This window comes from Podarcis cretensis (assembly GCF_951804945.1).
Source record: "Podarcis cretensis genome assembly, chromosome: 2".
NCBI lineage: Eukaryota > Metazoa > Chordata > Lepidosauria > Squamata > Lacertidae > Podarcis > Podarcis cretensis.
This window is the reverse complement of record NC_137171.1, coordinates 110,153,912-110,180,344: the sequence shown is the minus strand read 5'-3', so window position 1 is coordinate 110,180,344 and position 26,433 is coordinate 110,153,912. Positions and strand designations below refer to the sequence as shown.

The following is a 26,433-nucleotide window of genomic DNA, read 5'->3' as shown; positions in this document are numbered from 1 at the left end:
GCCAGGCAGAAGACCAGCTGCCTGAGTACTTTGGCAAGATGTTTATCCTCCTGGACAAGGGGGCCCACTGATTTATAGCAGAAAACAATTCTCAAAGTCGTAAAAAGGGAATTACAGGCTGAGAGCCAAGGTTACACTGACCCTACATATTACAGAATATAAAAAAAGCAGAGAAAAACATAATTAAGAGTTGGTAAATAGTAAAATAAAACCATGTGCCTCCCATTAAACTTGAGCCATATTTTCCTAAGGTTAAAAGGTCAAGAGCAAATGGAAAAGCAACTGGCTTGGCTGGAGAGGGGGGGTGTAAACAGAAGAAGAGGCTTCTTCCTATTTTTATTTTGAGGCTGTAAACCTTCCTTTTTACTTTGAGAAGGTTTATTCTTCTAAAAAGCTACCTATGATAATGTATGAAATATATTGGCTCAAATGTAATTATGCAAAGGATTTAAGAAATGTTGGATTCTTATTTCATATAGTTGTAAGAGTTGTAACTATCCTGAAATTAAGTCAGCCACCAGCCCAGCCCCCCTGCCAAGCAGGAAACATCATTAGAGCACACATATGGTTGTCAGGCCTTTGTTTAAAGACCTCCAAAAGAAGGAGATCTTTCAATGTTGATGTGAACTCAAGATCCTTGACATCTGTTTAAGATAAAAATTTAAAACTAATATCCATCTGTTTTGGAGGGCAATAGGGCAAGGAGGGCAAGAGGTGAGCTGGTAATTAAGGTTCCTTGTTGAGACAAATGTAAGATAAATGACTACTTATTTGTCATTTATAGATAGAAGAATATATAGCTTTTATTTCCCATAAAAGGCAAAAGGAAATGAGTGTATCTTTTATGATTGGTTCTAGCAAACAGCCAATAGGAATTTCAACCAGGCTGAATGGACAAAGGAGGAGAAAGGGGGCTGGATTGAGAAAATATAAGTGCTGGCCATAACGGCAGGAGGCCAGGCCAGAGCTTGGTAACCATATACCACTGTGCCTCATATTTATTTGTCCGACAAATAAATTATTATTTTAATTTCTCTATTGCTGCGTTGAATATTTCATTCCAGCTAAGCGTTAACCACAAGCAGGGTGCTACACTTACACTTCCTTCCCATGTAAGACAGCATCATTTGGAAGCTGAGCTCTAGGACATTCTGTACAGCATTTGGCATCTCAAGTTGGATCAGTCCCAGCTCCGGCCAACCTAGCAGTCCAAAAATGCACCAGTGCAAGCAGATAAATAGGTACCGCTGTGGCGGAAAGGGACATTGCATTTCCGTGCACTCTGGCTTCAGTCATGTTGTCCCGTTGTGCCAGAAGCAGTTTAGTCCTGCTGGCCACATGACCCTGAAAGCTGTCTGTGGACAGACGCCGGCTCCCTCGGCCTGAAAGTGAGATGAGCGCCTCAACCCCATAGTTGCCTTCGACTGGACTTTACCATCCAGGGGTCCTTTACCTTTTTACTGGGGTATCACAAGCATTTAGGATTCTTAAAATTAAAGGCTGTATGTTCTGGGCCTCAGAGCCCAATCAGCTTCTGAACTTGCCTGTCCTAGTGCACCATGCTCCTGTTTTGATTTGTGTGGCTCAGTCAACCAAGAAATGTGGAGCTGGGTAGAGAACCCATTGAAAGGAACGGGCATGCCTCCACCAAAGATAACATCAGAGAACCACTGAGATATGGAACATTCTGTAGAGCAACCAGCTGAACCCACATCCCATTAGCATTTGTTAAACAATCAGGACATAATGCACTTAACGGCTCAAGGAACCACCACCCACATCTCTGCTGCTCTTCAGAGCCACCCCAGAGCCCTCTTGTACCTTGAAGCCCATTAGAATGGGTTGAGCAGCCAAGAAGGCCCCTCTCGGCCTTATATAATGACAGTATTGAGCCTCAGACGGAGAGAAGTATTTGAGCTCTTCCTCCTCCTTATTACCAGGAAGCCTAGTCCTCTGTCTCCAAGCAATCACTCTTCAAAACAGTCTTTCTAATCAGACACAGCTTTTTCCTTGCTAACATGAAGCCACGCTTGGCTCAGGTCTGGCTGCTTGGAGTCTGTCTTTTGCTCTGCCTCAGCTGTGGAGGTAAGTCCCACCTGCCAATGGAAAAACATGGTAGGCCACCAATTCAAATGTGCTGTATGTCCACCACCTATCTTCCTAAGAACTGGCGAACCCGTAAGCTATTTTATTTCTCTTTTTGGCTCTGGCTCCTATTTGGGGATAATGATTGAAAGTTTAACTTTGGAAATAATGCAGACCTGGAGAAAAGTTTTGATACTATTAAGTGCCAGATCTATACAGGCATCATCACCCTCCGTGCTTGGGTCAGGGTATTGGTAGAGATGATTTCCACAGATCCCACTATGTCTCTTGTGCTTGTAATCCCTGCAAGGTGCCAACTTCAGAAAGTTTTTCAGGGGAATGATGCTCTATTGCACAGGGCGGGGGGGGGGCTTATTTTAACTTTATTTATTTACTTATTAAAACATTTGATTTTAAAAAAACATAGTAATTAGCAATATTCATAAGTGCAGCCTTTCCCCTCCCCAAGCAGTTCACCAACTAGTTTTGAAAAAAATGTTTAATTGTCTGCATAAACCTGGCAGCTTAAAATGGGAGCTGTAGGCAGTGCTCCTTCTAACATAGCTGCAGTGACACCCCACCCCCCCGTTGGTGCAAACTCTCTGGTGTTCACATCTGTTGATGTTGCCTATCTGGCTGTTGTAGGGTTGCCATATGTCGGAAGCAGTGTCCAAGCAGAAATCACTAAAAATGTCCGTGGAAATCCGGACATATGGCAACCCATGTCAGCATTATTGTATTGGGAAATTTCCCTTAAAAATAGCTCAAAAATCTCTTTATTCTTTTCTCTCTTTTTTGCAATTATGTCCCAAAAATCAACAACCCAGGCTAATAAGGAGGAGAAGAATAAAAGCTCTACAACTTTGGTGCCTAGATTTTTACTTTTTGAAATATGGCAACTCTAAGCTTCTGCTTGGCACCTGCCACTCTCAGGAGGCTCACTAGGGGACCCTTTCTGCAAAGTCTCTACAATGCTGGATCTGGCTGACCCTCAGATGCCTGTTATGGGGATGTGGCAGAGGGGAGGGTCCTCCTGGTTGTAGGCACAGCCAATCACGTTCTGCGGAACTCTGTGGGGATCAATTTACACCTTCTGTAAGAACCACCAATGTCCTTTTTAGACTCAGGGCATCTCAGCATTTTTCTTCTTTGAAGGAAACAACGAGTTTGGTGACCTAGAATCATAGAATCATAGAGTTGGAAGAGACCACAAGGGCCATCGAGTCCAACCCCCTGCCAAGCAGGAAACACCATCAGAGCACTCCTGACATATGGTTGTCAAGCCTCTGCTTAAAGACTTCCAAAGAAGGAGACTCCACCACACTCCTTGGCAGCAAATTCCACTGTCGAACAGCTCTTACTGTCAGGAAGTTCTTTTTTTTTTTTTTAATAATATTTATTACTTTTAAAAGGAAAGAAGACAGAAGAGAAAAAAAGGGGGAAAAGACAATAAAATACAATTTATAAACAATACAAAACACAACCTATACCCATTAAACTACACACATTAAACTAAACTAAACAAAACCCACTCCCTAACCCTAACCTTAAAAAAAGAAAACAAAAACAATTTACAAAAAAAAATACATCCCCCCTTTTCGATACTCTTTCTTTTATTCCCTTGTTTCCTCGACCTCCTCTCACCTCCCTTTTTGTATTCCACTTCTACTAGTTATTTCAGCAAATCCTTTCCATCTTTCTCTATTCTCTATCATATTATAAATAACATATTTTTTTAACCTTATTTTAACATTAAAACTAAAATACTTATATATGCTTAACTCCTTATAACATTTCTGCTAAATCCATAAAATATCAATCCACCATTTTTCTATCACTCATTAATTTTGCGATATTTCTATATATAAACTTTAAATTTTCCAATCTTCTTCCATCAACTCCTCTCCCTGGTTTCGGATTCTTCCAGTCCTTTCCGTCAATTCCATATAGTCCATCAACCTGGAGATCTTATGTCCGAGGCTCTTAACTCTTTTCCAGGTCCCTTCTGCAGATCTTCTTCATATTCTTTAATGCTAGAGAGCAAATCTCGGGAAAACTCCATCCTAACAATACTTTTATTCCTTCTGGACAGTTCAGCCAAATTTCCATAGTTGAATCTAGGGACTGTAAAGTGTTTCAGGACGTATTTCAAGATTCCTCCAAATCCAAAGGCCCCCAAAACTTCAATCTCCTCCAAATCCAAGTCCATGTCCCAAAAGTCAATTAATCCCTGGATAGAGGGATCTTTCCAACTTTCCTTCTTCAGTCCAAGCCGGGATCCAATCCTCAGAATCTGACTTTTTCTAGATTCCATCATATAAGGCCTCAATTTATAGTCCTCAATTTGCTTCTGTAAAACTAAGGATCCCGCTTGTGTTATTTTAGGTTCAAAAACAACAACTTTCTCCTTTTCCTCCACCATCTGTTCTGCCAAAGTAGGTTCCTGTGCCAGGTCCTGAATTATTTCTGTGTTGGTACTCGCTTCTTGTCTCAAATTAGTCACTTTCTGTTCCAAGTTATCAGTTTTCAAATTCATGTCATCCGTCTTTTTATGAAGCTCTTCCAGCGAGTGGCTTATCTTACATAACACAGTCACAATAACTTCTCCTATCAACATTTTGAATGGTCCAAGGACAATCTCTGGTTCTCAGAATCCTTATCTTGAAGCTGGAGATCTCCCAGTTACACTCCTATAACAATTTCAAAAACTCCCTCTAGAGGGAAACAGTCTCCACTTGTGTCAGTTCTTTCAAGCACAACTCAAGCAATAAACATAGTTTTGATTTTCAGTTACTTTTTTCAGTTACTTTTCCTTACTTTTTTTAAATGCAGAAGATGACAATGGAAACAGTATCTTACTCTTATTTTAGCTAGCTGTCAAATCCGTTCTGTCAATGAACTTTCCCCAAACGTCATCTGGCAACCCGTTCCCAGGTTCAGAGCTGTGGTAATTTGGTTTTCCTCTCACTCCTGCAGGCTTACTAAGTTCAAAATTTTCCCCCTCTTCACCTGCTTCCAAGGGGGGTTTTGTATTTTTAACCGATGGAGATTTAATCCTTTGTCAAAAGCTTTCAAAGACTTTAGCTTGTAACGTCTTTGCTTCAGTCTATTTACAAAAGCGGAAGGCGGACTTCCCGTTTATGACCTTCCCGCTTTGGCGCCAAATTAAGGTATTTAAAGATCCAATTTTCCGTTCTACTCAAGGGTAGTTGTTTAAAATCCAATTGTCCACAGGAAAAAGCCAGCACTCTCCGGCAACAGCAATGCGGCTTCACTCCGTGAAAGAAGCAGTCGATTCAAAGCACCGCACCATTCACCCCACGTCGCTCCAGATCCCCAAAACAGGGTTTCCCCGTGAGTAGGGGAGGCGCAAAAGGTGCCAGCCGAATCCCAAGTTCACAAGCTTCTTCCGCTTGTGATTTCAATGGGTCTCTGCCTTCGCCGTGGCGGTCAGACCCTGTTTTTCACGGAGTAAGTTCCTCCCGATCGGAGGAGCTCTGCCATTGCCTGGAGGCGCCAACCCGGAAGTCTATTACTGTCAGGAAGTTCTTCCTAATGTTTAGGTGGAATCTTCTTTCTTGTAGTTTGGATCCATTGCTCCGTGTCCGCTTCTCTGGAGCAGCAGAAAACAACCTTTCTCCCTCCTCTATGTGACATCCTTTTATATATTTGAACATGGCTATCATATCACCCCTTAACCTCCTCTTCTCCAGGCTAAACATGCCCAGTTCCCTTAGCCATTCCTCATAAGGCATCGATTCCAGGCCTTTGACCATTTTGGTTGCCCTCCTCTGGACACGTTCCAGTTTGTCAGTGTCCTTCTTGAACTGTGGTGCCCAGAACTGGACACAGTACTCCAAGTGAGGTCTGACCAGAGCAGAATACAGTGGCACTATTACTTCCCTTGATCTAGATGCTATACTCCTATTGATGCAGCCCAGAATTGCATTGGCTTTTTTAGCTGCCGCGTCACACTGTTGGCTCATGTCAAGTTTGTGGTCAACCAAGACTCCTAGATCCGTTTCACATGTACTGCTCTCAAGCCAGGTGTCACCCATCTTGTATTTGTGCCCCTCATTTTTTTTTGCCCAAGTGCAATACTTTACATTTCTCCCTGTTAAAATTCATCTTGTTTGTTTTGGCCCAGTTCTCTAATCTGTCAAGGTCGTTTTGAAGTGTGATCCTATCCTCTGGGGTGTTAGCCACCCCTCCCAGTTTGGTGTCATCTGCAAATTTGATCAGGATGCCCTTTAGTCCATCATCCAAGTCGTTGATAAAGACGTTGAATAAGACCAGGCCCAAGACAGAACCCTGTGGCACCCCACTAGTCACTCTTCTCCAGGATGAAGAGGAACCATTGATGAGCACCCTTTGGGTTCGGTCAGTCAGCCAGTTACAAATCCACTGAGTGGTAGCATAGTCAAGTCCGCATTTTACCAGCTTCTTTACAAGAATATCATGGGGCACCTTGTCAAATGCCTTGCTGAAATCAAGGTAGGCTACATCCACTGCGTTCCCTTCATCTACCAGGCTTGTAATTCTGTCAAAAAACGAGATCAGGTTAGTCTGACATGACTTATTTTTCAGAAATCCATGCTGACTATTGGTGATCACAGCATTCCTTTCTAGGTGCTCACAGACTGTTTGCTTAATGATCTGCTCCAGAATCTTCCCTGGTATTGATGTCAGACTGACTGGGCGGTAATTATTTGGGTCCTCTCTTTCCCCCTTTTTGACTTAGAAGCTCAGGAAGGGACAAGACATGTAAATAAAGAGTCATGGCTTACAGCAGGTGCCTCCCTCCCTCCCTCCCTCCCTCCCTCCCTCCCTTCCTTCCTTCCTTTCTTCTTTTAACAGCAAATGCCTTAATCTGTAGTGTGTGCAGTTCAGAGGCTGAAGGACAGCCGTGTGTACCAGCTACCCCACATGAAGAGAAATGCCCTGATGATCCACGTACAGGACACCCTGCAGCCTGCGTCTTGTACAGAATCACTTCAAGTGAGTGGTCCTTCTTGTCTTTCTCTCCCCGTCCCCCTTATTTTCAGTGCATTTCCATGAGTGGCTGATGGGGCATGGCTAGTATCACTGGGTGCAGAGGAGGCCGGGGATCTTGCAAATTCAGTAGTACAAGTAGTACAATGGAAGCTTAGAGCTTCCATTGGAATGAGGTGCTTCTCTCGTTGTTCAAGCACCTCGTTCCAATGGAGCTCTAAGCTATCCTAATGCAGCCTCCATACGAAACCTGATTGCAAGCCTTCAGTCACATGGCAGTACATATCCCCCTGGAAATTCTCTGAAGCAACAATACCTGCAGGCAGTGAGAGAAACATGAATTTTCTAAGTTCACTTTTGATTCTCCAGTCAAACTCTAGCATGTCAAGGTACAGATGGGATCCTGGATAAGTCCATGTGATGGAGTCCACCTGGCTGAGGTATCTCAAGTCAGGGGCCAGGTTGGGCCCTCTGGCCAATGGTGCCCCAATTGCAGTGCTTCACCTAATGTCAGGGAAGAGCTGCCAATCATTCTTGAGGATAAGCAGGGGGGTTGGGTGCTATACCTGGCAACAGTGGTAGCAAAAACCTGGCCTTCAGCACAGACCCCCGTTTCCCCAGCTGTCACTGATGGGGACCTAGCAAGGGGTGGACATTAACTTGACATTATCCATCAAGCATCATTCCCCAGTTACTAACAGTAAACCAGATACTTTTCTTTCTCTTCCCAGTGGTAACTAAACATGTCTTGCGCTACTACAAAAGATGTGGCTTCTATACCAGCGACTGCAAAACTCGAAAAGTCTACCAGGGCTTACAGCAAGTGCACGAGCTCCACTGCTGTAACGACAGAGACCACTGCCTTTGAATGCCGTCTAAGGAGGATGCTGTATTAAAAGAACTCCTATGTGAACAAATGGCTGTGCAATTTGTGTTACGTTGCTGTGTGGGGGTGTCTATGTGAGTGGGCTCTGTGTGTGCCCAGTGGCGTGCATGGGTGCAGGGTCTCAGCAGGTGAGTGGGTGGGCATCTCAGGTGAGCTGGGATGTCAACAAGGTTTCCCCTGGCTGTATGCCATGGCTGCATTGAGCCTGGTTCTTCTTCTTCTTTTTTAATAAAAAATTTTATTAAGATTTTAAAGGTTACAAAAGGAAAAATAGAAAAAATATCAATTTAAACAAAAATAAAAAAGAGAGAGAACTGCTCCAGAGAAGCGGACACGGAACAATGGTTCCAAACTACAAGAAAAAAAAAATTCACCTAAACATTAGGAAGAACTTCCTGACAGTAAGAGCTGTTCGACAGTGGAATTTGCTGCCAGGGAGTGTGGTGGAGTCTCCTTCTTTGGAGGTCTTTAAGCAGAGGCTTGACAACCATATGTCAGGAGTGCTCTGATGGTGTTTCCTGCTTGGCAGGGGGTTGGACTCGATGGCCCTTGTGGTCTCTTCCAACTCTATGATTCTATGATTCTATGATATATAAGAACAAACATCATCACAAAGAGCAAAAAACAGAAAAAGACAAAAATAAAAAAATAAAAAGATACAAACAATTAAAAGAAAAACAAATCAAACCTTTATATAACTTTCTTTCCTTTGCTTATTTCCTTGACCTCCTCACACCTCCCTTTTTTGTATTCTAATTCAATTAGATATTTCAGCAAATCCTTTCCAACTTTGTTTTTATCCTAATAAATTATCTTAATATACTGTGATTTTACATTCTCTTCTTTCACCAATTAATCCATTTTTATTTAATCCTTTATATCATTTCTGCTAGAACCACATTACTTCATTCCAACATCCTTCTAACATTCCTTAATTTTACAGTGTTTTTGTAGATAAACTTTAAATTTCTTCCAATCTTCCTCCACCAACTCTTCACCTTGGTCTCGGATTCTGCCAGTCATTTCCGCCAGTCCCATATAGTCCATCACCTTCATCTGCCATTCTTCCCGGGTGGGTAAATCTTGTGTCTTCCAATATTTTGCAATGAGTATTCTTGCTGCTGTTGTGGCATACACAAAGAAAGTTCTATCCTTCTTTGGCACCAATTGGCCGACCATGCCCAGGAGAAAGGCCTCTGGTTTCTTCAGGAAGGTATATTTAAATACCTTTTTCATTTCATTATAGATCATCTCCCAGAAAATCTTAATCCTTGGCCATGTCCACCAAAGGTGAAAGAATGTACCTTCAATCTCTTTGCATTTCCAACATTTATTATCGGGCAAATGATAAATTTTTGCAAGCTTGACTGGTGTCATGTACCACCTGTAGATCATTTTCATTATATTCTCTCTTAAGGCATTGCATGCCGTAAACTTCATACCTGTGGTCCATAACTGTTCCCAGTCAGCCATCATAATGTTATGACCAACATCTTGTGCCCATTTAATCATAGCAGATTTCACCGTTTCATCCTGAGTATTCCATTTCAACAGCAAGTTATACATTCTTGACAAATTCTTAGTTTTAGGATCTAACAGTTCTGTTTCCAATTTTGATTTTTCCACCTGACAGCCAGTTTTCTTATCCAAATTGTAAGCCTCCTTTATTTGGTAATAATGAAGCCAATCTCGTACTTTGTTTTTAAGTTTTTCAAAACTCTGCAGTTTTAATCTGTCTCCTTCTTGTTCCAAAATTTCCCAATATTTCGGCCAATTTGCCTCCATATTGAGTTTTTTCTGAGCCTTCGCTTCCATTGGTGACAGCCACCTTGGAGTTTTATTTTCAAGCAAATCCTTATATCTTATCCAAACATTAAACAGTGCTTTCCTGACAATATGGTTTTTAAACGCTTTACGTGCTTTGACCTTATCATACCACAGATATGCATGCCACCCAAAGACATTATTAAAACCTTCTAAGTCCAAAATGTCCGTGTTTTCAAGAAGCAGCCATTCTCTCAGCCAACAAAAAGCGGCTGATTCATAATAAAGCTTAAGGTCTGGCAGGGCAAATCCACCTCTTTCTTTAGCATCTGTTAATATCTTAAATTTTATTCGAGGCTTCTTGCCCTGCCAGACAAATCTAGAGATATCTCTCTGCCACTTCTTGAAACAGTCCACTTTGTCCAAAATTTGCAGTGTTTGAAACAAAAACAGCATCCTTGGCAATACATTCATTTTTATCGCAGCAATTTGGCCTAGCAATGATAACTTCAAATTTGACCATATTTCTAGATCCTTTTTCACTTCCGTCCAACATTTTTCATAATTATCTTTAAATAAATTCACATTCTTGGCAGTCATATTAACCCCTAGGTATTTCACTTGCTTAACCAATGTTAATCCTGTCTGGTCCTGAAACTTCTCTCTCTCAATCACTGTTAGATTTTTCTCTAAAACCTTAGTTTTCGACTTATTCAACTTAAATCCCTCCACCTGACCAAATTCTTGAATCAATTCCAATACTCTCTTAGTACTAGATTCTGGCTCCTGTAATGTCAATACCAAATCATCAGCAAATGCTTTCAATTTATACTGTTTAGCTCCGACTTGTATACCTTTAACCAATTGGTCCTTTCTAATCATATTAAGCAAAGCCTCCAGGACTGATATAAAAAGCAATGGAGAGATTGGGCAACCTTGTCGTGTTCCTTTCTCAATCTTAAACTCTTCTGTGACTACGTTGTTCACAATTAATTTAGCTTTTTGTTCTGAATAAATTGCACCTATACCATTTTCAAAACCTTGGCCTACCCCCATTCCCTGTAAATTTTTCTTCATGAAACTCCAAGAAATATTGCCAAAGGCTTTCTCCGCGTCCACAAATATCAAAACAGCTTTGGTGCTAATATTCACTTGTAATTTTTCTAAAATGTTAATTATATTCCTCGTATTGTCAGACAAGTGTCTCCCCGGGAGAAAGCCCGCTTGATCTTTATGGATTTCTTCTACTAGTACCTTTTTTAGTCTTTTAGCCATAATATCAGCAAAAAATTTGTAATCCACATTGAGCAAAGATATGGGGCGGTAGTTCTTAAGTTGTGTCTTCTCAGACTCTGTTTTTGGTATAAGCGTGATATAAGCTTCCTTCCACGACTCTGGTGCCTTTTTCCGTTCCAGTATTTCATTGCAAACTTCCTTTAAAGGCTGTACTAGCCATTCTTTCAAGGATCTATAATATCTTGAAGTCAAACCATCTGGCCCTGGGGATTTGCCCAATTGCATGTTCTGAATGGCTCCTTCTACCTCCTGGTCTGTTATTTTATAATTCAACATTAGCTTATTTTCTTGAGAGATTTTTTGTAATCCATTTATTTTCAAAAATCGATCAATGTCCATTTCTTTCTGAGTCTCCTGTGTATATAGATGTTTAAAATACCTCTGAAAGCACTTCCTGATCTCCACTGGATTCTGTATATTCTTTCCCTCCACTTCCAAATTGGTAATAGTATTAAGTTTTTGTCTTTTTTTCATTTGCCAAGCCAGCAGTTTCCCACATTTATTTGCCGATTCAAATGTCTTTTGTCTCATCTGTTTGATCTTCCATTCTATTTCCTGATTCATCAATTTCATATATTGTACTTGATATAACTTTATCTCTTTCAGGATCTCCTGTGATTTTGGTTTTGCTCTCAATCTCTTCTCTCCTTCCTTTATTTTCTCCAAGATTTTAACCTTTTTTTCATTTTGAGTTCTCTTCTTAATTGCATTCTGTTGTATCAAAAACCCTCTCATGACTGCTTTACTTGCGTCCCAGATTACTCTTTTTTCAACAGTGGTATTCATATTTATCTCAAAATAGTCTCTCAAGGTTTTTTGGGCCTTTTTAGTCACTTCTTCATTCCTAAGCAAAGTGTCGTTCATCCTCCATCTAAAGGAACCAATTGGTGTTAGTTTCATTTCCATCTTCACCGCATTGTGGTTGGAGCAGGTTTTAGGACAAATTTCCACTTTTCTAATCTTCGGGGCCAGCCCCCTAGTTACCCAAATTTGGTCAATTCTTGTCCATGTCATTTTAGCATCAGAGAAGAAAGTTCCTTCTCTTCCCATGGGGTTCTTAGTTCTCCAAATGTCAACTAAATCCATATTGTCAGTCATGTCAAAAAACATCTTTGGTAGTCTACCATCTTTTGTAACTACCTGTCTCTGTGCCTTGTCCATATTAGTAGACACCACTCCATTCATATCTCCCATCAAAATCATATTATAGTCCAAATAATCCATCAGAGTCTCATGTAGCTTATTGAAAAAATCTGATTTCCCCTCATTTGGTGCATAAATGCCTACTATCAAAAATTTCTCTCCTTGTGATTGAATTTCAATTGCAACAAATCTTCCTTGATCATCTTTAAATAAAAATTTTGGTGATAGGCTCTCCTTTGCATAAAGTACTACTCTTCTTAACTTTATCTGATGAAGCCTTATCACATGTGTAGCCTTATCACATGTGTTTCTTGTAAACAAATCAAGTCCAATTGTTCTTTTTTTAATAAATGAAAGACTCTCCATCTCTTTTCCGGGGAATTCAGTCCATTAACATTCCAGCTTAATACTTGCAGTGCCATGGTGTAGTTTGCGGGTATTGAATATAAATTCACCGTCCAGTCACGCTTCCTCTGAGCCTTCTCTGCTAGGAAGCTCTGACCTGGTAGGATAGCAGAGTAATGCAGCGGTCCTGAGTCCATGTGAGAAAGGGATAAATCAAGTCCAAAAGACAGATCGGTTCTTATCTTTAGAAGAGTTTATTTACAAGCCATAAATCAGTCTCTCCATCGGAAACCTCCGCCATTCCAAAGGCATTCCTCCTTCCGTGCTTCCCAAAAGCACGCTTCCCAAAAGCACACAGACACAGCCTGTCTGTTGAGCTGTGTCTCTCAGCGTCTCTCGGTAGAACTGAAAGTAACTCTCACAGACAAAGCCTGTGACGTAAGGCCCTGCTTCTGGCCCCTCCCAGATGCAGGGCACCACGGAGTTTTAACCCTGTCTGTTCCAAACTCCACACCCCTCTTGTCCTGCATCTGGGGACAATAGCCAACAATGCTTTCCCCATACACAAACCCTCACAGAACTCCTCGTGCTTCTGGAAGGTTAATGGTTTTGTGAAACCATCAGCGAGGTTCTTGGTTGAGGGACAGTATTTCAGAGCAACTAGCCCCTCATGAACGCTCTGACACACATTTTGAAAACGTATGTCCAAATGTTTGGTCCTCGCCTTGAACTGCCCCGTCTCAGCCAATCTGAGGCACGGTTGATTGTCTTCATGCACCACAACGGGCAGACAATTTTCTCCACAGATTTCCTCGACCAAACACACATAGAACTCCAACTCTCTGCAAGCATCTGATAGTGCACTGAACTCAGCTTCAGTAGATGAAAGCGCTATGAGACTTTGCTTCCGGGACCTCCACCCAACTACTGAGTCCCCAAACTTCACCACTAGACCTGACACTGATTTGCGATCCTCGAGGTTAGCCCAATCCAAGTCCACCCAAGCAGTCAGCTTGACATCTCCTTGAGCTGACAACCTAAGACAAAAGTCTTTGGTATCTTGCAGGTAACGCAGCACCCGCTTTATACCATTCCAGGCCTGCACACTAGGACTTGAGGCCTCTCTACTGAGCAGATTGACAGCAAACGCTATATCTGGTCTGCTCCACTGTGACAGATATAACAGACTACCCAGAGCTGACTGAAAGAGCTCAGTGTTTTCGAACACCACACGTTCTACTTGCTGACACTCCTTTACAAAACCAGCCTCCATGGGTGATCTGGCACCTGCACACTCAGACATCCTGAACTTCTCAAGCAACTGTTCAGTCTTACCTTTCTGGCAAAGCAAGAAGCTTCCATCACTTGCTTTTGTGATCTGCACGCCCAAATAGGATTTGACATCTCCAAGCTGCTTCAGCTTGAACCGCTTTCCAAGCTCTCTAGCAAACTTCTCCACCTGTTTACCTGTCTGTGCCATGATCAAAAGGTCGTCAACAAACACCTGGATCACTTCCTGTTTTAAGCCTGACTCTTTAAAGTAAAGACAACTGTCTGCAAGGGATCTCTTAAAACCTAGCTCTTCTAAGGCTTCATGTAGGCACATATTCCAATTCCTGGCAGATTGACGTAATCCATAGATGGATTTGTGCAATCGCCACACAACGCCTGGCTCACTGACTTCAAACCCTGGAGGAGGAAGCATGTACAACTCCTCCTTGAGATCTGAGTTCAGGTAGGCAACATCTACATCAAAATGGTTCACCTTCCAACCTCTCTGTGCTGCTATCGCCAAAAGCGTTCTCAGAGTCTCCGCTCTCGAGGTTGGCGAATATACCTCTGTGAATTGGACAGCCTTTTTCTGTGTGAATCCTCGGGCCACTAATCTCGCTTTATACTGTGGTTCTCCTGCTTCTGTGGGTTTCAAACGGTAAACCCATCTGCAGCTAACAGCTTTTTCGCCCATTGGCAACTTCGTGAGAGAGAACACACCTAGAGACTCCATTGAGTTCATCTCCTTCTGCATCGCCTCATGCCATTTGCTAGCTTCTTCCTGAGGCAACTTCTGAACATCCTCAAAGCATTCAGGCTCACATCTAGCCACACCAACCCAGACACTAGTGACTTCATACCTTTCAGGAGGCTTGCCCTTGGTTGATCTTGCTGACCTCCTCAGCGTGAATTCTGGAACTGCGCCTGATTCACCTGGATCAACCCTACTATCCTCTGTGTCTGACACATCCCCCTCTGACCTGCTGCGCCGTTTCGGGCGTACAGCTGGTTCTGCTGGTGAGGATGGTGCACTCCTTAGCTCAGACTTGATAGTGACCTTGGGAGGGGTCCTGGGACTCCCTTTTGGAGAAACTGGCACTGGACCCTGTTGCTGTGGACCGCGCGCATCAGCAACAGGTTCAGCTTCGCCTTCCTCCTCTTCCTCATCTGAGTCTGACAGAACATCTGGGTTCCCGTGAAGATGTTTCCGCCCACTCTGCTCGCAAAACTCAGCACTGCCGCTAATAAGCAGCTTAGACTGGTTGCCAGTAGGGTATGCGAAACGCCACGCCTTTGAACCCAGCTCATAGCCCACAAAGATCATCTTCCTAGACCTTGGCTCACCCTTTCTGTGCATGGCTTTTGGAATGAGGACCCAAGCCTCCGAACCAAAAACATGGAGAAACCCCACCTTCGGCTTCTTCTGATGCAACAAGTAATACGGTGTGTTGCCTACACTGGAATTGTACACCCTATTCTGCACAAAACATGCTGTCCGATAACTCTCTGCCCAAAAGCGCTGTGGCAAACCTGAGTCTGCCAACATAGCATTCGCAGATTCCTGTAATGTGCAAAGCTTTCTCTCTGCAACTCCATTCTGTTGCGGACTGTAGGGGGCAGACAATCGATGATTGATACCCTTCTGCCTGAAAAACGATTGCAGCGCAGAACCTGTAAACTTCCCCCCGCGATCAGATTGAAAGGAAATCACCCTGGTAGAGAACTGTAGCTCTATCGCTGTGATCCAATCCCTGATCAGTGTAGCCGCTTCTGACTTGCATTTAAGCGCAAAAACCCAACTAAATTTTGAAAAATTGTCAATCAGAACCAGAACCCACTTAGATCCAGCTAAAGAAGGTGTCGGCATGGGACCTAACAAATCTGCATGGACAAGTTCAAAGGGTTTGCTTGTTCTCCTCTCTGATCTGGGATATGGGCAAGTTGTGACTTTCGACTGCTTACAGGCTTGACAATCTAGGTATTTGCCACAAGCCTTAAACCTACAACCAATGGTGTTCTCTGCGGCTTTTCTCACAAGTGACCACCCAGCGTGCCCAAATTTTCTATGCCACAAATGAATACAACCATCGTGTGGTGGAATGTTTGCACACTGCACATGGGCATCTTGAATGGACTCTCCACTAGCCCCATTTTCCACCAGCCCCATTTTTCCACCAGTCCCATTTTCCACTAGTCCCATTTTTCCACCAACCCCATTTTCAACAGGCATCTGCACCAGAAAGAGCCTGTCTGTTCTCTCAACACTGTAGATCTTCTTTCCATCCCTGTAGAAGGAACAACAAGTGTTAGAAAAATGAACATCGAACCCAGCATCATTTAAGGCTGTTACACTTAAAAGAGAGTGCGCAAGCTCTGGGACAACATAAGCTTGCACCCAACAATCCAAGAAAGAACAATATAAAGACCCAGATTCAGTCAGTGGTCTCTTAGATCCATCTGCCATTTTGACATAACGTCCAGTTTTAACTGTCTTGCAGTTCCTCAGGAGCCCACCAGATGGCACAAGACAGTGAGTGGCTCCCGTATCGATAATTAGAGATAAAGTGTCTCTCTGGCTGTCTTCCAAAGCTGCCATGGCAACGCTCGCACCCCCACCGGGGTCTGTGTCAATGTCCGTGTCAGTCCTGGTTGCCATGGTTACTGCACGGCTGCTACTGCTGTTCCCAGGCTCTGTTGTCTGCGAAAAGCTGCTTATCTGCCTTCCTTGCAGGTGGCTGACCTTGCATTCCAGAGCCTCAGCAGAACAATGCCCTTTGCTGTTGGACTTCGCCTCAAAGCACAAACAACTCTTGGAGACTTTGGCTTTCTCAGAGCTCTTGGATCGGCCTGCACCCCCACTCCTGGGTGCCACGTCGCCTAAGGAACAGCTTGCCACTGCTTTCCTCTTTCCAGCTCCCAGCCTTTCCCCAGGACACAGTCCATCACTCAGATGTGTTGAAGCATAAAAACAGCTTCCCAAAACAGCCCCAGCTTCTTCTGGGCTTCCCTTAGCCCCCTCTGGGCTTTCTGCCACTGCTTTCTGACATGCAGTCTTCAGTGCCTGCCACACGACCCAGGGCCTCTTCCCTTGGAGCTCTGGCAACAGGCAGGCATGAATGCTGCCCTTTAAAATGGCTAGCACCCTCTGCTCTCTCTCTAGAGCATCAGCCACGTCCGCTTTGGGCTGGGCCTGGCCTGGATCAGCTTGCGTGCATTCCCACAGCTGCTTTCCCTTCAGCCAGTGGTACATGTGCGTACTCCAGGCCTTCCAGTTGGCCCCATCCAGCCTTTCACCGGGGTAGCTGTCTTGGCCCTGCTGTGCCTGAGCAGCAGCCATTCTCCTCCCCCTGGGGCTTTCAGCGTACTCACTCTGCCAGCAAGCTGGACGTCCGAAGCAGCCGTCTCTCTTGGCTCTCGGCTCCGCTCTCCAGCATCTCCCACTGCCTTTCCTGGCAGGAGATCACAGCAACTCAAAGCTGGCGTTCTCCTCCCTTCTCACACTTGTCAGGAAACACGTAACGTCCATAACATTTGCGGGTATTGAATATAAATTCACCGTCCAGTCACGCTTCCTCTGAGCCTTCTCTGCTAGGAAGCTCTGACCTGGTAGGATAGCAGAGTAATGCAGCGGTCCTGAGTCCATGTGAGAAAGGGATAAATCAAGTCCAAAAGACAGATCGGTTCTTATCTTTAGAAGAGTTTATTTACAAGCCATAAATCAGTCTCTCCATCGGAAACCTCCGCCATTCCAAAGGCATTCTTCTTTCCGTGCTTCCCAAAAGCACACAGACACAGCCTGTCTGTTGAGCTGTGTCTCTCAGTGTCTCTCGGTAGAACTGAAAGTAACTCTCACAGACAAAGCCTGTGACGTAAGGCCCTGCTTCTGGCCCCTCCCAGATGCAGGGCACCACGGAGTTTTAACCCTGTCTGTTCCAAACTCCACACTCTGCTTCTCCTCCAACAGCACCCAATGCTTGTTCTAGTTCTGTCAGTGGCATTCGTTTCCCTCTTTTTGGTGAACTTCTGTCCAAAGCTCCTGGCTCTTTTCCAAGTTCTTTCTGCAGATCTTCTCCGTGATTTCCCCAAAACTTGTCTTTTTCCTCAACTGATCTTATTTTTATCTTTCTTCCTTTAAAGCTGAAGGATAGGCCTTGGGGAAATTCCCACCTAAATATGATTTTGTTCCTTCTCAGCTGAGAAGGAACATTGAGCCTGGTTCTTCAAACCAAGTGACATCTTCCTTACTCGAGGTTCAGCTACTATGACTACTTATTGCCTGGTATTTTCTGCCTAGGAACAAGTGGGTGGGACCACCTCACCACAACAATCCTTTTGCGGAGAGCTGATTAGCCAGAGAACGGGAGATTGACAGAAAAATATTCAGGATTCTCTCTCCATTGAAATTCAGTACTGGAGGTTGGGGAAAATAGAAAGAATGTAGTTTGGGAATCTAGGGGAAACTTAAGAATAAGTAGTAGTAGACCAGCCTCCACTGAACTTAGGTTTTTCATCTGGAGAGAGGACTGCTTTCCGTTCATATTTTTCTGGTGAATGAGTGATTGGAAAAATCCAAAATTTTCTGCTGTGACGGAGGCCAAGCAATCACGTATGCCTGACTGCAGCTTCCTGGTGGGGAACACATACTGCAGTGCTTCCCCATAAGATAGCATCAGGAGGCCACAGAGGCCTAGGACTATGAAACAACCATGTGAGTAGCACGTATAGGCCTGGCTGAAGCTTCCTGGTGGTGAACAAGTAATCCGTACATGTAAGAGGGTCGCTGAAGTCTGGGACACTCTGTACTGCATCCGGCTGGTTCCTCAGCTTCAGCCCATTTGGATTTGTAAGACAGCATCATTTGGAAGCTGAGCTATAGGACATTCTGTACAGAATTTCAGAATCTCGAGTTGGGTCAGTCCCCGCCCCTGCCAACCTAGCAGTTTGAAAGCTCACCAATGCAAGCAGATAAATAGGTACCACTGTGGGGGGAAGGTACATTGGTACCTCGGGTTAAGAACTTATTTCTTTCTGGAGGTCCGTACTTAACCTGAAACTGTTCTTAACCTGAGGTACCACTTTAGCTAATGGGGCCTCCCACTGCTGTTGCGCTGCCACCGCACAATTTTTGTTCTCATCCTGAAGCAAACTTCTTAACCCAAGGTACTATTTCTGGGATAGTCTGTAATGTGAAGCGTCTGTAACCTGAAGCATCTGTAACACGAGGTACCACTGTACATGGTGTTTCCGTGGTCTGGCTTTTGTCATGTTGTTCTGTTGCTCCAGAAGCGGTTTAGTCATGCTGGCCACATGACCCGGAAAGCTGTCTGTGGACAAACACTGGCTCCCTCGGCCTGAAAGTGAGATGAGTGCCTCAACCACAAAGTTGTCTTTGACTGGACTTCACCGTCCAGGGGTCTTTTACCTTTTACCTTTTTACTGGGGTATCACAAGCACTTGTCCCTCGCAAGCACTTAGGATTGTTAAAATTAAAAGCTGTATGTTCTGGGCCTCAGAGCCCAATCAGCTTCTGAACTTGCCTGCCCTGGTGCACCATGCTCCTCTTTTGGTTTGTGTGGCTCAGTCAACCAAGAAATGTGGAGCTGGGCAGAGAACCCATTGAAAGGAACGGGCATGCCTCCACCAAAGATAGCATCAGAGGACCACTGAGGTCTGGGACATTCTGTAGAGCATCCAGCTGAACCCACATCCCACTAACATTTGTTAAACAATCAGGACATGATGCACTTAATGGCTCAAGGAACCACCACCCACATCTCTGCTGCTCTTCAGAGCCACCCCAGAGCCCTCTTGTACATTGAAGCCCACTAGAATGGGGTGAGCAGCCATGAAGGCACCTCTCAGCCTTATATAATCACAGTATTGAGCCTCAGACGGAGAGAAGTGTTGCTCAACAGAGATAGAGCTGCCCCTTCTACTTACTGCCAGGAAACCTTGTCTGCTGTCTCCAAGCTTTCAGCCTTCAAAGCAGCCTCAACGTACCAAAAGTCTTTCCCATGGGGCAGGGCTTTTTCCTTGCTAACATGAAGCCATGCTTAGCTCACCCCTGGCCGCTTGGAGTATGTGTTTTGCTCTGCCTCAGTTGTGGAGGTAAGTCACACCTGCAGAACTTAAAATAAGGCAAACCACCAGTAAACATGTGCTGTATGTTCACCACCTATCTTCCTAAGAACTGGTGAACCCGTAAGCTTTTTTCTTTCTCTTTTTAGCTCTGGCACCTATTTGGGGATAATGATCGAAAGGCTAAGTTTGGAAATAACGCAGACCTGGAGAAAGGTTTAGATGCTATTAAGCATCGCCCACTGTGCTTGGGTCAAGGTATTGTTGTTGTTGTTTAGTCGTTTAGTCATGTCCGACTCTTCGTGACCCCATGGACCAGAGCACGCCAGGCACTCCTGTCTTCCACTGCCTCCCACAGTTTGGTAAGACTCATGTTTGTAGCTTCGAGAACACCATCCAACCATCTCGTCCTCTGTCGTCCCCTTCTCCTTGTGCCCTCCATCTTTCCCAACATCAGGGTCTTTTCCAGGGAGCCTTCTCTTCTCATGAGGTGGCCAAAGTACTGGAGTCTCAGCTTCAGGATCTGTCCTTCCAGTGAGCACTCAGGGCTGATTTCCTTAAGAATGGATACGTTTGATCTTCTTGCAGTCCATGGGACTCTCAAGAGTCTCCTCCAGCACCATAATTCAAAGGCATCAATTTTTCGGCGATTAGCCTTCTTTATGGTCCAGCTCTCACTTCCATACATCACTACTGGGAAAACCATGGCTTTAACTATACGGACCTTTGTTGGCAAGGTGATGTCTCTGCTTTTTAAGATACTGTCTAGGTTTGCCATCGCCTTTCTCCCAAGGAGCAGGCGTCTTTTAATTTTGTGACTACTGTCACCATCTGCAGTGATCATGGAGCCCAAGAAAGTAAAATCTCTCACTGCCTCCATTTCTTCCCCTTCTATTTGCCAGGAGGTGATGGGCCCAGTGGCCATGATCTTCGTTTTTTTGATGTTGAGCTTCAGACCATATTTTGCGCTTTCCTCTTTCACCCTCATTAAAAGGTTCTTTAATTCCTCCTCACTTTCTGCCATCAAGGTTGTGTCATCTGCATATCTGAGGTTGTTGATATTTCTTCCGGCAATCTTAATTCCAGCTTGGGATTCATCCAGCTTAGCCTTTCACATGATGAATTCTGCATATAAGTTAAATAAGCAGGGAGACAATATACAGCCTTGTCGTACTCCTTTCCCAATTTTGAACCAACCAGTTGTTCCATATCCAGTTCTAACTGTAGCTTCTTGTCCCACATAGAGATTTCTCAGGAGACAGATGAGGTGATCAGGCACTCCCATTTCTTTAAGAACTTGCCATAGTTTGCTGTCGTCGACACAGTTAAAGGCTTTTGCGTAGTCAATGAAGCAGAAGTAAATGTCTTTCTGGAACTCTCTAGCTTTCTCCATAATCCAGCGCATGTTTGCAATTTGGTCTCTGGTTCCTCTGCCCCTTCGAAATCCAGCTTGCACTTCTGGGAGTTCTCTGTCCACATACAGCTTAAGCCTGCCTTGTAGAATTTTAAGCATAACCTTGCTAGCGTGTGAAATGAGTGCAATTGTGCGGTAGTTGGAGCATTCTCTGGCACTGCCCTTCTTTGGTATTGGGATGTAGACTGATCTTCTCCAATCCTCTGGCCACTGCTGAGTTTTCCAAACTTGCTGGCATATTGAGTGTAGCACCTTAACAGCATCATCGTTTAAAATTTTAAATACCGTATTTTTCCTTCTATAACACGCAGATTTTTTTCTCCTAAAAAGGAAGGGGAAATGTCTGTGCGTGTTATTGAGCAAATGTGTGGTCCCTGGAGCCAAATGGCACGAGGGGAGGCAAAAAAAAGCAGGCAAAAATCAAATCACGCGTCTCCTAGAAGGGAAACCTGAAAAGAGGAAGCGGCTGCTTTCCTGCATTCTGCCTCAGGGTCTTACTGTCCACCCACCTCTGTTTCCTTGCTGTGCTTGCTCAAACGGAACAAAGAGCAGGGAAAGCCCCTCCCCTCCAGGCAAGCAGAGGGCAAAGCAGAGTGTTGTCTCGTGCTGCTGAAAACATGCAGGAGGGGGAGAGAGAGAGAGAGAGAGAGAGAGAGAGAGAGAGAGAGAGAGAGAGAGCTGGCTGGCTTGGGTGGGTAGGTGAGGGAAAACTTTTGCCTTCCTTTCCTCCCTCCCATTATACCCCTCTCCTGCATTCTTAGCCAGCTGCTTCTCTGCACACCCCTCTCGTGCTCCTTGTCCGTTCTGTGTTTTTCCTTCCCTCCCCACTTAAAATGTGGTTAAAAAGCATGGATCCACATGGATCCTCAGGATCTTTGCATTGGGTCAGCCCAAATTCACCATCAGATCACATAGCATGTCCATGGTTACAGCCTGCCCCCCCCCAAAATCACGCATCCACTGTTGCCTGGGGCTGCAATGGTGCAAAAATGTGGTTACAAAGCATGGATCCACATGGATCCTCAGGATCTTTGCATTGGGACAGCCCAAATTCACCATCAGAGCACATAGCATGTCCATGGCTACAGCCTGTCCCCCAAAAATCACGCATCCACTGTTGCCTGGGGCTGCAATGGTGCAAAAACGTGGTTACAAAGCATGGATCCACAGGGATTCTCAGGATTTTTGCATTGGTTCACCCCAAATTCACCATCAGATCACATGTCTGTGGCCACAGCATGAAGCACAAAAATGATACATCCACTGTTTCATTCATAATGTTTTTTCCCTTGTTTTCCTCCTCTAAAAACGATGTGCGTGTTATGCTCAGGTGCGTGTTATAGAGCGAAAAATACGGTAGTTCAGCTAGAATATCATCACTTCCACTGGCCTTGTTATTAGCAGTGCCTTCTAAGGCCCATTTGACTTCACTCTCCAGGATGTCTGGCTCAAGGTCAGCAAACACACTACCTGGGGTATATGAGACATCCGTTTCTTTCTGGTATAGTTCCTCTGTGTATTCTTGCCACCTCTTCTTGATGTCTTCTGCTTCTGTTAGGTCCTTTCCACTTTTGTCTTTTATTATGGTAATCTTTGTACGAAATGTTCCTTTCATATCTCCAATTTTCTTGAACAGATCTCAGGTTTTTCCCATTCCATTGTTTTCCTCTATTTCTTTGCATTGCTCGTTTAAGAAGGCCTTCTTGTCTCTCCTTGCTATTCTTTGGAAATCTGCATTCGTTTAAGAAGGCCTTCTTGTCTCTCCTTGCTATTCTTTGGAAATCTGCATTCAATTTCCTGTATCTTTCACTATCTCCCTCGCATTTTGCTTCCCTTCTCTCCCCCGCTATTTGTAAGGCCTCATTGGACAGCCACTTTGCTTTCTTGCATTTCCTTTTTGTTGGGATGGTTTTAGTTGCTGCCTCCTGTATAATGTTACGAGCCTCCATCCATAGTTCTTCAGGCACTCTGTCCACCAAATCTAAATCCTTAAACCTGTTTCTCACTTCCACTGTGTATTCATAGGGGATTTGACTTAGATTGTATCTTACCAGCCCAGTGGTTTTTCCTACTTTCTTCAGTTTAAGCTTGAATTTTGCTATAAGAAGCTGATGATCTGAGCCACAGTCAGCTCCAGGTCTAGTTTTTGCTGACTGTATCGAGCTTCTCCATCTTTGGCTGCAGAGAATATAATCAATTTGATTTCGATGCTGCCCATCTGGTGATGTCCATGTGTAGAGTTGTCTCTTGTGTTGCTGGAAAAGAGTGTTTGTGATGACCAGCTTGTTCTCTTGGCAGAATTCTATTAGCCTTTGCCCTGCTTCGTTTTGAACTCCAAGGCCAAACTTGCCAGTTGTTCCTTTTATCTCTTGACTCCCTACTTTAGCATTCCAATCCCCTATAATGAGAAGAACATCCTTCTTTGGTGTCATTTCTATAAGGTGTTGTAAGTCTTCATAGAATTGGTCAATTTCAATTTCTTCAGCACCAGTACATAAACTTGGATTACTGTGATGTTAAAAGGGCTGCCTTGGAATTGTATCAAGATCATTCTATCATTTTTGAGATTGCATTCCAGTACAGCTTTCGCCACTCTTTTGTTGACTATGAGGGCCACTCCGTTTCTTTTACGGGATTCTTGCCCACAGTAGTAGATATGATGGTCATCCAAACTGAATTTGCCCATTCCCGTCCATTTTAGTTCACCGATGTCCAGGATGTCAATATTTATTCTTGCCATCTCATTTTTGACCACATCCAACTTACCAAGGTTCATGGTTCTTACATTCCAGGTTCCTATGCAATATTTTTCTTTACAGCATTGGATTTTCCTTTCGCTTCCAGGCATATCCACAACTGAGCGTCCTTTCGGCTTTGGCCCAGCCGTCTCATCAGCTCTGGATCTACTTGTACTTGTCCTCCGCTCTTCCTCAGTAGCATGTTGGACGCCTTCCGACCTGAGGGGCTCATCTTCCAGCGTCATAACTTTTATATGCCTGTTGCCTATGTCCATGGAGTTTTCTTGGCAGGGATACTGAAGTGGCTTGCCGGTTCCTGCTCCAGGTGGATCACGTTTGGTCAAAACTCTCCACTATGACCTGTCCATCTTGGGTGGCCCTGCACGGTATAGCTCATAGCTTCGCTGAGTTATTCAAGCCCCTTCGCCACGGCAAGGCAGTGATCCATGAAGGGGTCAGGGTATTGGCAGAGATGATTTCCACAGATCCCGCTATGTCTCCTGTCCTTGTAATCCCTGCACGGTCCTAACTTCAGGAAGGGGAATGGTGCTGTAATGCATAGGGCAGAGGGGCTTATTTCAACTTTATTTATTTACTTATTAAAACATTTGATTTTAAAAAATCAAAGTAGTTTGCAACAGTCATAAGTGCAGCCTTTCCCCTCCCCAAGCAGTTCACCAACTAGCTTTGAAAAAATGTTTAATTGTCTGCATAAACTTGACAGCTTACAATAGCAGCTGCAGGCAGTGCTCCTCCTATCGTAGCTGCAGTGACACACACACACACACACACACACACACACACACACACCGGTTGGTGCAAACTCTCTGGTGTTCACATTTGTTGATGTTGCCTATCTGGCTGTTGTAGGGTTGCCATATGTCGGAAGCAGTGTCCAAGCAGAAATCACTAAAAATGTCCGTGGAAATCCGGACATATGGCAACCCATGTCAGCATTATTGTATTGGGAAATTTCCCTTAAAAATAGCTCAAAAACCTCTTTATTCTTTTCTCTCTTTTTTTCAATTATGTGCCAAAAATCAACAACCCAGGCTAATAAGGAGGAGAAGAATAAAAGCTCTACAACTTTGGTGCCTAGATTTTTACTTTTTGAAATATGGCAACTCTAAGCTTCTGCTTGGCACCTGCCACTCTCAGGAGGCTCACTAGGGGACCCTTTCTGCAAAGTCTCTACAATGCTGGATCTGGCTGACCCTCAGATGCCTGTTATGGGGATGTGGCAGAGGGGAGGGTCCTCCTGGTTGTAGGCACAGCCAATCACGTTCTGCGGAACTCTGTGGGGATCAATTTACACCTTCTGTAAGAACCACCAATGTCCTTTTTAGACTCAGGGCATCTCAGCATTTTTCTTCTTTGAAGGAAACAACAAGTTTGGTGACTTAGAAGCCCAGGAAGGGACAAGACATGTAAACAGAAAAGCATGCCTTACAGCAGGTACCTCCCTCCCTCCCTCCCTTTCTTCTTTTAACAGCAAATGCCTTAATCTGTAGCCTGTGCAGTTCAGAGGGTCCAGGACAGCCGTGTATACAAGCTGCCCCATATGAAGAGAAATGCACTGATGATCCACATTCAGGACACCCTGCAGCCTGCGTCTTGTACAGAATCACTTCAAGTGAGTGGTCCTTCTTGTCTTTCTCTCCCCATAGAGCTTCCATTGGAATGAGGTGCTTCTCTCGTTGTTCAAGCACCTCGTTCCAATGGAGCTCTAAGCTATCCTAATGCAGCCTCTATACGAAACCTGATTGCAAGCCTTCAGGAACATGACAGAACGTATTCCCCTGGAAATTCGTTGAAGCAACAATACCTGCAGGCAGTGAGAGAAACATGAATTTTCTAAGTTCACTTTTGATTCTCCAGTCAAACTCTAGCATGTCAAGGTACAGATGGGATCCTGGATAAGTCCATGTGATGCAGTCCACCTGGCTGAGGTATCTCAAGTCAGGGGCCAGGTTGGGCCCTCTGGCCAATGGCGTCCCAATTGCAGTGCTTCACCTAATGCCAGGGAAGAGCTGCCATTCATTCTTGAGGATAAGCAGGGGGGTTGGGTGCTATACCTGGCAACAGTGGTAGCAAAAACCTGCCCTTCAGCACAGACCCCCGTTTCCCCAGCTGTCACTGATGGGGACCTAGCAAGGGGTGGATCCTGACATTATCATCAAGCATCTTTCACCAGTTACTGACAGTAACCCAGGTACTTTTCTTTCTCTTCCCTTCAGAAACTGGACGTGTGTTGCGCTACTACAAAAAATGTGGCTTCTATACCAGCGACTGCAAAACTCGAAAAGTCTACGATGACGTACCGGAAGTGCACGAGCTCCACTGCTGTAACGACAGAGACCACTGCCTTTGAATGCAGTCTAAGGAGGATGCTGTATTAAAACAACTCCTATGTGAACAAA

General features: G+C 44.3%; 1 protein-coding gene across 4 annotated transcripts; it reads left to right on the top strand.

Moving 5' to 3' along the window:
* The first annotated feature begins 1,920 nt into the window (after positions 1-1,920).
* Positions 1,921-26,433, top strand: LOC307209102 (uncharacterized protein). Of its 4 annotated transcripts, XM_079964205.1 has the most exons (4): positions 1,921-2,085; positions 6,943-7,083; positions 7,809-7,841; positions 26,281-26,433. In XM_079964205.1, exons 1-4 carry the CDS (start codon positions 2,019-2,021, stop codon positions 26,382-26,384), a joined length of 345 nt encoding a protein of 114 aa, XP_079820331.1. In that variant the 5' UTR covers positions 1,921-2,018; the 3' UTR covers positions 26,385-26,433. The 4 variants fall into 4 exon arrangements, 2 of the variants coding, with proteins under 2 accessions (XP_079820331.1, XP_079820332.1); XR_013835308.1 differs by lacking the exon at positions 26,281-26,433 and having other exon boundaries at positions 7,809-7,994; XM_079964206.1 differs by lacking the exons at positions 6,943-7,083; positions 7,809-7,841 and adding an exon at positions 25,506-25,646 and having other exon boundaries at positions 26,251-26,433.

Bases quoted from the DNA above. Each gene is read 5' to 3' on its own strand.
- LOC307209102 (XM_079964205.1), top strand. From the start codon at position 2,019: ATGAAGCCACGCTTGGCTCAGGTCTGGCTGCTTGGAGTCTGTCTTTTG. The intron at 7,084-7,808 runs GTGAGTGGTCCT...TTCTCTTCCCAG, and splicing joins CTTGTACAGAATCACTTCAA to TGGTAACTAAACATGTCTTG. The intron at 7,842-26,280 runs GATGTGGCTTCT...GCTACTACAAAA, and splicing joins TGTCTTGCGCTACTACAAAA to AATGTGGCTTCTATACCAGC.